The 13261-nt window shown below is 37.2% G+C and overlaps 1 protein-coding gene across 1 annotated transcript; it reads right to left on the bottom strand.

Annotated features, from left to right (window-relative positions):
- Positions 1–500: 500 nt before the first annotated feature.
- Positions 501–12857, bottom strand: LOC140149049 (protein dispatched homolog 1-like). Its single transcript, XM_072171200.1, has 5 exons — positions 12405–12857; positions 8557–8731; positions 7468–7591; positions 6349–6640; positions 501–5731 (listed from the first exon to the last, which is right to left on the bottom strand). Exons 2-5 carry the CDS (start codon positions 8664–8666, stop codon positions 2994–2996), a joined length of 3264 nt encoding a protein of 1087 aa, XP_072027301.1. The 5' UTR covers positions 8667–8731; positions 12405–12857; the 3' UTR covers positions 501–2993.
- Between the last annotated feature and the right edge of the window lie 404 nt (positions 12858–13261).

Raw genomic sequence — 13261 nt, forward strand, 5'->3', positions numbered from 1 at the left:
TTTGGGGGCTAAAATGAGCAAATATGAGGTTAATTTGATCAGAAACCCATTATCAGGCGTCAACATTGGGGGGGGGGATGATTTTATGGACCATCCCCCCTGACAAAATATTGGGGGGATTTATCCCCCCCCCCCCAGGATCTACGCCTATGGGAACACGTCATTTTAAATACACAATTTCACTTACTTGGTTAATTACTCACTTGGTTTTGTTTATATGAAATTGTATATTTATTTACCTTCGAACCTAACGAATCTATTTAGTGACATGTCATTGCGGCTCGCAGGGACGGACTGATACTGAATGTAACGTCTCAATAAAAAGGGAAAGTACTGTAAGTACCATTCACATCTACTTTCGTTCTGTGTAAATGGTGTATGTTTTCTATGACACATACTAATATAGCCCATGTCCAACATGTTTACGGTTCATTTGTTTGGTATAGAAATGCATATTGCACTAAATACCCAATTGCACACACTTGGCTAAATATATTTACAATATGTGACCCGTTACAGCAAAAGGTACCTTAAGTCGGGAGCTACATATGCCTTATTTTGCTAGTAACAAATGCATTCTAAACCAATCATTAATCCTATTGTTGTAGAGGATAATAAGCTTGTACCTGTCTATAGAACTGTTTGTTATACAGCTCTAGTCTTTATTTGATATGGCTAATCCCTGTTCAAGTGGCGTGAGTGGTGGGTTACAAAAGCATTGTATTGTATTTGTATAGGTATGTAGCCACCCACTAACAATGAGAAGACATTCCTGAACCTCGTTGACTTGTAGATGATTTGAAATGACCGCCACTTCAGATTGTCATTATTGTTTGATATTTTCTGCCAACATTGGGGAAAAAGAGACACTTGTAGCAGCCGACATAAGGTACCTTTCGCTGTAACGGGTCACATATAAATTGGTGAATGCAATTTACACAACGAGCATTTTACTTTATGAGATCTGGAATGAGCGTTTTGAGCGTTTCGACAGTATTTTTGTGGGACATGAGAGCCCATCAGACATATCGAATTGCATTCTGAATACGAAGAATGTCTTTCTGATATCAAATAATTTTCATTTTTTGAAATTCACGATATGATACAAATTTTATAACAAATTATTAAAATTTGATACTTTTCACATTTTTGATATATAACAGTCCTCTAAGTAAATTTTATAAATCTAATGATATATTCTTAAAGTGCATGTAGGGAGGAAAAGCCGACGATCAATTGAAAATTTTGACCTTTCATATTGAAGATATAGATTATTTTCCCCAAAAGACCTAATTTTTTTTGGTGTTTTGGGGGAAATCTTCAATACGAAAGGTCAAAATGTTCAATTGATCGTCGGCTTTCTTTTCATCCCATCTACATACACTTTAACTACACATCATCAGATTTACTTACTTCGAGTACTGTTAAATATCAAAAATATCAGTTTTCAATCATTTGCCATAAAATGTGTATTACATTGCGAATTAAAAAAAAAATCAAAATTATTTGATATCAGAAGGACATTCTTTGTATTCAGAATGCAATTCGATATGTCTGATGTGCAATAAATACTGTCCAAACGCTCATATCCCATCCCTTAAACCTTTTATAATTTAATTTTAGATTATTAAAACGACAAGAAGTTACAATACTGATTAGTTGTAAACAAAAGCAATTTGGCAATATTTGGCAAATTATTTTACAAGACGCTAGAAGATTTGACAATGTTCGGGTATGCAGCAATACAATACTCATTTACGGTTTGATACTATAGGGATGGGAAGCAAAATTTGGTTGTCGATCCGTTTACACGAACCTTTTCGCTCGGTTAACGTGTAACGGCCTTTTTGCGCCCGCTTGGCACCCACTTTTGTTTTAATACGAAATGGTTCCACAGTTCACATTGAATCACTGTTAATGAATTGCATACATACCAGTAGGTGAGTATTAGATATTAGTTAACAAAACAAAATGCAATGTAAATGCATGAAAAATAGTTGCAAAACATTAACTGTTCACGTATCCATGGTATTATTGCGTCGATTTTTAATCCGATATGTGATATGCGATCCCACCCATTAGCAAATACCGAAGTTAACAGTGCTACGCAGTTAAGGGTATACGATGTATTGTTGGTCGAAGAAGCAAAAAAAAAAAAAGTAGTTCACAGCATCTTGCGAATGGTAGTGAGCTTGAGCAAAAATTGCATTGCTCAATTCATAGCGAGCGTGTAGAAGAATCCAAATATCACAGATATACTTTTGTAGGTCCTGTGGTTCTTTAGTTATGTTGTAAAGAGGGCTGAAACAACACTTTTGTAAAACGTACATAACTCATTAACAGCAATAAATTAAGCAAGTTTTCAAAGTATATGATTTGTAGAATGAACTTTTGCAAAATGCCAAAGTGTTATTTTTCAATAATATATTGATTCAGATAATGAAAATCGACTTTTTTGGCTGCTTCGACCAACAATACCTCGTATACCCTTAAGTGGCATTTATAACCCTGGAGGTAACCACTTCACGTGTGCATGACATCTTACAAAAGGCAATGGTTCCCGTGGTATTCTTTATTCAAATCAATTCAATGCAAGACCTCTGGAGTTATACCTGCGTGACTTTGGCGGGCTATTTTGAAACAGTTATTCTTGCACATGCAGGTTCTTCTTTTCAAAATCCTAAACGAGGTATATCACTTGCTGTTATGATATGCTGCCTGCTTATAGAACATGCATAATCTCTATGGCATAGAACCCATTTATAACAGTTAAAGCATGTCATAAACATCATAACAATAAATAAGCGGATAGGATTGCATTGCACGTGCATTTGCATGCAGAAAAGAAGCCTATAGAATAAGCAAAGTTACAGCCAACATAACAGGTACCTATATTTTAGGGCAGAAATAAATATAAATGTCATAAATGAAAGACAAAATCATAATAATTATATTCACAAGAAATCAGCTTTATCAAATTCATGGTGACATAGTTATACACAGGTACTCTCTAGCTTTGACAGCTTTTGAAGATCATCATCACTTAATTCAGTTACTTTAGCTGCATTGCACTTGCTCTCTTTCACATTCAAGGGTTCATTTTGTTCACGGTCTACTGTTGCAACATGGCCATTTTCAATACGATCCTGTGACTTGTTTGAATCAGCCGATGAACCATTGCATTGCATACACTTTGGTAGCGGTATCTGAGCAATATTTCCACGAGGACCGATAGTTCTACAAAGTGCTAGGAAGAAAAATGTTGCATACGACCAGCTAATTGTCATGACTAACATCAGAAATGTTCCTAATTGGACATAGGTGACTACAGTTGCAGGCATCATCATAGCACCTGCAGCAAAGGTGGATATCGCAGCTACAGTGATTGCAGGTGCCAGGGTCTCTATGGAAAATTCTGTCCTTCCTCTATTGTCTTTGAACGGTGCTAGACGATATCCCACACCGTAGTGGATTGTAAAATCAACTGATAATCCAACGGCTAAGGATAAGATCGCAGATTCAAATATATTAAGTTGCCATCCAAGTAACACTAGACTTCCAATGGTGACAAAAACGGCTCCAGAAATGGATACCATCGCGTACAATGAGATTAGTATGTTGCGAGTTGTGAGGAGCAAAACTGCTGCTGCTAGACCTAGTGAGATTCCCATTGCTGCAGGAGCACCAGTGGCCAAGCTTCCTTGCAAGTCATAGAAATTGAACTGTATTAATGAGTGACTTATGAACCACCCTCCCGACATGCCAGCTGGCGCGGTCTGCATTTGATCTTCAGTCCACGTATTTGCAGCATTCCAATATGCATCCATAAGATTGTAATCTAATGATAGTTTGTACGTACTTGTTGCAACCACTGATATGGCAACTAATCGGCCATTGTCGAACCAGGGACCAAAGCGATATAACCCATGTTGACTCATACAATTGGTAGCATTACAAAACAGGACAGCACAGTTGTTGAAGATGTCTGGTGGAAATGGGAAATCTTGTCTTCCGCAGCAAGGCGGAAGAAGTGTTTCATCTGTGCAAGGAGAATGCAACGTGGTCTTAAGATTCTCAATGAAGCAGTATGACTGATCTCCTGCGTTGACAAAGGACTGATTTCTCATTCGATCGCAGAAGTTGTACAACCACTCTTGTGACTCGGTATGGCTCAAATCGAATTGATCATCATATTTAACCTTACCAGTACTTTCTGGATCCCAGTGATTACCATTATCGAGAGCTTGTAGTCCCCAAGTTGCCGTATAGGGTAACAGGTCGACCCGATCGTCTTCAAAACTATACTTCTTTTTAAAGTCAGATGAGTATTTCTCAAATTGGTGTGACGAACGGAACACTTGGAAATCGGACTGAGAAGGTAGCTGTAACTTTGGTGAAACAAACACTAAGAAGACCCCACCGATAGCTAGCCCTAGAAAGAGTAGGATCCAGACAATGCGTAGATTGAATATGAGAGTTTGGATATGGACAGTGAAAACTTTATTTAAGAAACGACTTAAGCTGGAACAACATGTTCTAAGGTGATGCCAGCGTTGTTTCTTGCCACTTTCTGTATCTTTGTTCGATGCTTGTCCGAATAGAATTGTACTACATATATCATTTAAAACAACGACCACTGGTAGCCACGTCACTGTGAAAATAAAGTTGGCAACGATAGCAGTTCCTGCGAAAATTGCGAAGCATTTGACTGCTGTTATTGAGCTAACAGCGCTGGCATACAGAGCCGATGCTGTCGTGAAACTAGTGACGAACATTGTCACGGAAGCATGTTTGAGGGTTTCATGTACAACTGCAGCGCGGTTGTATATTGGTTCTTTCTTCGCGATATCTTGGCGCGCTTTCTTCCATATGTCTACAAATACGAATGTGTCGTCTGCACCTATTCCGATAACCAAAACAGCCGCGGCAATGTTAACAAATGGGAAGAACGGTAATTGAAATAGTGCCTTGTACGCAAAATAAGCAAGGGTCAAAGACATAATCATGTTAAGTAATGTCATTGCTGTGATAAACGGCGATCTAACGTAAAGATTGATGATTATAACAACTAAAATAGCACTCAAACCTAGGTAAAGTGTATCAGCTTGAAGATAACTCGCAAATAGATCATACTTAAGTCCCAACTCTAGAGCCGCCACTTTAGTTTTGTCATAAGTGATAACTTTGTTCTCAAACACGTCTTTATAAAGATCCCATAATTCGTCAAATGAATACAGCATCTCAATTGGTAGAAACACAATGGTTGACGACAGCTGAAACGTTCCTTGTTTGATTTCTTCCACAAAAGAAGATGGGGTGAGAAAATGGAAGATTTTGTACACTAACCCACCTTGAATACATTTTGACGGTAGTGCTTGACACTGCGGTGTTTCACAAAGCTCAGTTAAGGAACCTGATTCATAATAAGGCGCACAATCTTGTAAAATCTGGCCAGTATTTTCAACATCTTCGGTTTGTATATTATCACATGATTCTCTATTATTTAAAGCTGCTACCACGTTACCAAGAGACCAACTCAAAGTACAGTCATCTTGTTCGCCATCAAACGTATCGTTGAATTGCGACATTGAATTACGGCAACAAGCTTTTGTAAAAGACGGGTGCTGACGTACTACCTCGTTCTCCATGCTGCAAATTGACTTCATAGCTTCAGAGGAAAAGAGAGTTTTAGTTTTGCTTGGAACTAAAACCATTCTGGCTGAAGTTGATACTGAAAAAAATAAAATAAGAAAAACAATACTTTAATGCTGTGCATGGATTTAATCACGATAAAATGCAAAATGAAGACCTTACATTTTACAAATCGTTAACATAAAGAAGTGCAGCAACGGGCACACCACTTTAACATCTCAGTGCTTTTTGTGAGAAACCACAACTTTTAATGTTTATCAAATCTTAGTAAGAAAGAAATGTCGGGTCACAGAAATAGTAATATATATTTTGTGATTTGAGATCCATTTTTCTGTATGTTTAGAGGAATGACATTACTGCATGCCGAGAGTCCATATTCCTAGAAAATACTGGCGGCTCATCCTGGGCGGTTATGCGAGACATATCAAGCCGCCCACCTTTAATTGGTGCCTTTACCAGTCATGCCAGTTTACTATTCCTGGAATCAAGAGATCTAGGAAACGAGTAAGATTAGCCGGATAATCCCAAAAAAGGCCCAAAGGAGCACGACCTTTGAATTATTGGCATCATCGTAAAGAGATTAGGAACATGTTTAGGTTTGTAGGTTAGGATTAGGGTTAGTGTTAAGATTAAGCTGGGTGGGCAAGCAGTAGTTTGAAATTGCACCGAAAAAAGAATTAGACAACAGATTCTTACATGGATACAGCTTGCAAAATTCTGCTCCCTGAGTGGTATCTTCATCTCCTCCAGGAAGAAAGATTAATTCTGGTCGTACACCAGATGGTACTGTTCTTGCATTCATTGTGATATTACTGTACGCGATGTCTTGTGTAACAGCCTGGGGTGCTTGAAATCCTTGTTTAGCATCTCGCATGATATCCCCTCTATTTGGTCTTTGCAACGGTCTGAAAGCTCCGGAGTCCGGGAAGTTGAGATTTCTATAGGAGAACATACGCCGACTAATCTTCGTACCTCGGGCTTGAAATCCCTGAAACATAATTTGGTAGATGTTAGTTTCATCTATCAAATAAAAACTCTTACCCAACGCTCCCACCAACACAATAGTCATACAAATGAAACCTTTCATATCATATTCATATATTTCTAAATCTTGAAATAATATCATCGTCTATTACTTGCTTTTTTGTTTACCACATCTCAGGAACACCAACCCACCATGATATCAAATGCCATAATTATATCGCAGTTATTATACAAACAAGTACAGCAATAATGTACTGTTCCTACTGTTACAATACAATACGAGTTTTTAATACAAACATACGACAGAGTCGGTTGGTCACTAGGTCGCAATTTTATGTTTTAGTTTTGTGAAAATAATGACATTGATAAAACCCTTAAAACGAACGAAATCTGCCACACTGTGCAGTTTTGTCACTCGTTCTCGCGTTTTTTAGTCACAATCAGCCTTGCATTACTTTTATACATTTATGTCCGAGGACCTGAAAAATGACGAAACTTTTAGATGTCCAAAAGTTCTCTGTATGTCGGTTTGTTGCCACATGACAACAAAGTCCTCAAATCAAAAAGTCGGTAATCCTCGTAAGATTAACGCTCAGAGGACTGTAGCGGGGTTATTAGTATCATGATAGTGTGATAATAGGACATCGTTTTTCGACATGTTCGACGTTTTCTGAGGGCGCGTGTCTAGGTCCTCGTTGAGTCGGTGTGTTGTTCACCTACAGTCCTTGCAAATAATGCAAGGCAAATGCACCCCTACCACCTTACACACGGAATACACACATACACACGCACCCCACACTTCTTCGACTGTTAATATGTTATTTGCTATACCTTGATTGGATCAGAAAAATCGGGCAGATCGTAAAGGGCTGTTGCAATAACACCACATAGCACTGTACCACCCAAAAGAAGACAAAATACGGGGATAGGATAATACGCTAGCAAACACGAGTATCTGAAATGAAAAATGCACAATATTGAGTTAGAATTAGATGGAGTAATAGCAATTCATTAATTTTGTGTTAATTTGCAGTCAGTGATCTTACATCGGGCGGATTTAGAGGGGTGGGGGCGCACCCGGTGCTCGCGCCCTCTATTTTTTGCAGATCGGCGCCTGACTATGTGTATTTTTGCAGAGCGGCGCCTGACTTTGTGTGGGCGCCGAGCTGCGGCGGCGGCGGCTCGGCGCCCCCTCTATTGAAAATTCCTGGATCCGCCCCTGTACATTGCATTTCAGATTTTCAGTTGCTTTCTATTCCTCCCTGAAGATGGTCTGCTCTATCTATACTCATTACTAAATAACAAGAATCGTGTCTGCGTCTGGTAGACCTAGTAATGCTACATCCAAAATATCCGATAAGTTTATAACAAGGTTCATTATTATATATAACTTTCTGTCGAATCTGTCCCATCTCTCACATCTCTGCTTTCGTATAGCCTCCTGAACTTGTTAGTTATAACTGTCAAACAATCAGTGGAGATGGTCACGTGTGAAAGTGTAGCAAGAATTATTTCTGGAATATCTCATATCAATTTCACTTTATATCTCCGAGTTGTGAAATGCAATTTGGTGTGTCTGATGTGCTCACAGGTCTCTCGAAAAAACACTGTGAAAAAGTGGGTGATCGACTCCTTAATTTTATTGAATGAAATTTTCCGCTCAATAGAAATATAAACCTACAAGTAGGCCTATATAATTTGCGAACAAAATGAGATGACACAACGGGATGAAAAAACGCAACTATAGGGGGCCTACAACACGTACCTTAAGGTTTTCCTTGATTGATGTTATGCCCTGTATACATAGGCCTACTAAAAATGCATTACCACTTGTGCAATCCGCAGCAATTAATATTATTGTGATTTTTTTTTGGCAAAAACTCTTTTAAATAATCAGATCCAGTGCAAACATATACCTACCTATATCCTAGTAAATTCCTGTGGGTAACTTGTCCCTGGTTAGATGCTTTATGGTCTGGTGATGATGTTCCCTCAGATGGCCCATCCATCAAATTGTCTGTAGTATCCATGCTGTATGCTCGTGAAGACTGTGTTATGTATACTATTCTCAAAATATGCAAATGTCCGTTTCAATCTGAAATAATTAATCAGAAACAAAATTTACTTAGTTATGTAAGATTTATCTCACTATAACGGTTCAAAAATGCAAATGTCCATTCCTCAACAAACAAACAAATTTAATTATGTAACAGCATATGCGGGGATCAAAGTACAAGTGTATTTCGTAAATCAGGCCCTAATTATAACATTACATTTCATTACATTACAATGTTTCATTCCGCAAATATTTCTGATACCTGTCATCTGTTTGGAGGACATTGAACTGACAACGCCAATGAAGATTTGCCAAATTTAACACACTTTACACAGTCAGTTTTAACATAATTATAAACTCCGTTTAGGGGCAGTGCAATAACTATCATGGTGGGGGAGATGGCGTGCCCTGATGGCTTGCTATAAAATTCTTGCCCCCTCCGGCCTCTATAAGCATGTAAAAAAACCCCCAAAAAACCGTCTCCCTCGGCATGCCAAAAATTGCTTGTCCCCTTCTCGGTCTGCCAAACAGTTCTTGCCCACCCCCTTAACTTGCATCACATGCCAAATTTTTGGGAGCCCAATTTACAAACCTTTTAAAATGATCTTGATCATGGCCTAATTATATAGTGCCGGAAATTTTGCATAATTTGAACGTTTCAATATCGACCGTTCAATATTTACGTCAGCATGGTCAGAGGAAATGGGGGTTTTTGTAAGGGGAAATTAGGCCTAACGTATAGGGGGGTTGAATAAAGAATAATTAAATTTAAAGAAATATTTATATAAATGCACAGGAAACAAAAAGTTACAAAACAACTTACAAAACAAATGGCTTTTGCCATAGGCCCTTCACTGCTAGAAATGTTCCGTACATTTTATGGGAAAATACCTGGCAGTTCTATTGTCAACCTTTTCCCGTAAAAACGATGATTTAACAAAAAACAAAAAAACAACAACAAAAAACCAAAAAAAAACCATACAAAAAAACAACAACATTTTCACGTCCAGAATTTCTAAAATAAGGATGAAGAGGGGGGGGGGGCTTTGTATTTTTTTCATCGAAAAACCAGTGTAAAATCCTTAGAGCTGTTAACGTAGCCTATACAATAATGCCTGGAAAAAGGAGGCCTTTTTATTTTGTTGTACTAGGTGTGCCACCTCTAGCTCTATTGATCTAAAAACCTTCCAAAAGTGTTTCTTGTATACAATTTATAGCAAGGCTATAGAAAACATCTCATCTTCCTAGACATATTTTTTGAAAGTTATAACTGAATTTCAAAAAATAAATGTATAATTGAAAAAACACCAAAAAAGGAAGCGGCCAGGTGACGTGAAACACGTTTATTTTTTTTGGCCTAATAGCTGCTAAATGAAAAATGATTAATACATTTAAAAAAATGGATTGTTTTATAGGTTTTATTTAGGCCTAAATCGTTATTTTTTTTTAAATAATAAGAACTGTTATACCCCATGATCAAGTTAAAAGAGACCAGTGGAATGCTAGACATGTGCAATTCATCAGGTATTTACAAAAAAATCGGAACATGTGTACGTGTGAATTTCATAGAAAAAATTTGGCAAAATCACGGGAAAAAGCCTGTTGAATTCTGCATCTTGAAGATGATTTTCTAGCAATAGAATCATAAGATGACATCATTGAGGTATCTTAAGTAAATTGTATCCAAAAGTTGTAGAAGCATTAGGAATGAAGTAAAAAAGTCAATTTAAGAAAGAAATTAACTTCATTTATCATAATGGTAAAAAATGAAAAAGTTGATTTAAATCAGACATATTTTGAAGAAAAAAAAACCATCATGTGATTTAAATAGCAAACACTGACAAGGAAGTCTTCCGGTCCGTGATATAATCATAGAACTGCCATGTACACTATATTGCAGTAATATACCATTTACTGTTTAAAATAGCTCGTAATTAATTATTTATTAACTTGTTCAATGGAAACTATCCTGTTCTATATTGAAACTTGCATACGGATATTATGTGCGGCACTTTAATCCATGTAAAGCATGATTACATCGTACAATGGCCTATACTTTATATTCCAAGTTAAATATTGACAATTAAAATAGCAGGGTTGTTTATTGTCTTCGGGATCATCTTCTTTATGTTTACTGTCGGCGGATTGGACACCTCAACCCTGGCCTCGCATGCAACATCTGCTATTCTATCTTTGTGTACATGTACAGTATTATTTACAGTTCTGTTCCAAGCCAACATGTCCAAATATTCATGCATGGTTGGTAAAAATAAACTGAAACTGAAAAATACCAAAAATTTCCACCGACATGCTTTCATTTGCTGCATAAAAAATCAAACCTTTATAATTAAAAGCAACATATTGTATATGGAAACTCGTTAACACAATTTTTTTAGGTCGAAAAATTGTTTTGGTTCTCGTCCCCTCCCGCCTCAATTTCTGGAATTTGTCAGATTATTTTAAAACTGATTCTCGATATACTTAGTAATCCTACCATATCACGTTGCTATCCGATCCCTTAAGACTTCGGAATGCCTTTAAAAAATGTGACAAATCCCAGAAATTGAGGAGGAGGGGGGGGGGGGGGGCGAGAGCCAAAACATTAATTTTACACGGCCTTAAGGGGGTACTACACCCCTGACCAATTTTGTTCCTATTTTTCCATTTTTCATTTTTTCCCCAAAATTTATAGTGCACTGGTGACAAGTAAGATACGGTATGTATATTATAGGGACAAGGACTACAACTACTGCACTGGCAATTTTATTTCAGCACAGACAACAGTTGTGGAGTTACAGTCAAAAATGAGGGAAAACCAATATTTGATCAATAAATCAATAACTATTTGCCTTGAGTTGCTGAATTTTCAGTGCAGTAGTTGCAATCCTTGCTCCTATAATATACATATCTTACTTGTCACCAATGCACTATAATTTTTGAGAAAAATGCAAAAATATGCACAAAATTGGCCAGGGGTGTAGTACCCCCTTAATGAATTCCTAGTTGACCAGATAAACACAAATGTTTTTCCAAGTACCTTTTTATAAATTATAATGACCCTGATAATGACCTCACAACACACACTAGTATACTGAAAACCAAGGCCAGTCTGACAATTTTTAATTAACAAATTGTAAGAATCTGCAGTACAGCATATTATATGCCGACATGTATACGGCATGTTTATATAGTCCCTACATTAATTTATGTAGTTATGGCGGAAACTCGTTAACACAAAATTTAACACAAAATGGTTTCAACTGAGTCCCAATCATATTCATAGGCCTTGCTAAGTAGGCCTATTATAGGTGTGTAATAGGTTTATTAATGACATGGGTATAAACGCAACATCCTGTTAAAGCCACAGATTGCTTTCTATTTCTTGATTCCCAGGAAAATAGCAATAGAGTAGGCTATTGAGTAGACCCTATGTACATTTCACCTGGATATAGTCATAGGCTACAATTAGTATGATATAGGGTCCGATTTCCCTCCTAAGCCACTACAATTCACCCTAAAATAGATTAGATTAAATACTAGTGACATGTTTCAGACCACAACTTTCACATCTGGTGTTAACACAGGCCCTGACCAAACAGCATTTGGATATTACAGTGCTTCCTGTCAGCATAGACCCTAGAAATTAGGGTCTATGCTGTCAGAGCCTTCCTCTACATGCTCTACGGTATTTATATTTGAAACTCGATCTTACCTTCTGGAACATATCTATTCAACGGCAATAATTATCATGCTCACTCATGTTTTACAGTCTTTCCAGGTTGATACGCACAAAATCATTTGAATAAATGATGCGATCGAACAATGGTAACAAAATATCAATAAATAATGGCAAATTATAGCAAATAACCATGTCTATTTCATTTAAACATGGTATGCCAATGTACAATATATAAGCTGTCAGCCGGCCGGCGCGCGTGTTAGCATGCTGAAATTTCTACAGCTCCAAAATTATAATAATCTATGACAGTAACGGTCATGACGCTTGCGTGCAGATATTCCGGGAGATATTCCTATACGTCACAGATCAGAGCATCCTTAAATAATTAATTAAGCATGTTTTAAAATTGTCTCTGTGTGTCAGCATGGACTGTAAAAAAGCTTTAATAGAAATGTGGTTTCGGCAAGTCTATTTTGCACGAATTTTGCAGTAAACACTAAAGCCGGGATAATTGCATATTCTGCACTATGGGATTTGCAGACCAAAAGAGGATGGGACTCTAATACACACCCCCAGAGGAGTATTAGTAATAGACCTAAGGACGTACGGGTTTATTATTAAGTGGTATTGCGACTTCTTTTCGTTTTAAACACTTTATTTTTAAGTCCATACATTAGGCCTATAAAGTCCTGATAACGCAAAGAAACTAAAATTAAAATCTAAGGCCCTGCCAATTTTGTTTCCACTGTAGACCTAAATCAAACAAGATATTCCTAAAAAAAATTGGTGTCAGTTCCAATTTACAATGTAATTATTATTTGAATGTAATGTTAAAGATGGTTCCGAAAAATGGCCAAAAGCAATTCGAAAAAAAAAAAAATAGGCAAATG

Source organism: Amphiura filiformis, chromosome 3 (genome assembly GCF_039555335.1).
Source record: "Amphiura filiformis chromosome 3, Afil_fr2py, whole genome shotgun sequence".
Lineage (NCBI taxonomy): Eukaryota > Metazoa > Echinodermata > Ophiuroidea > Amphilepidida > Amphiuridae > Amphiura > Amphiura filiformis.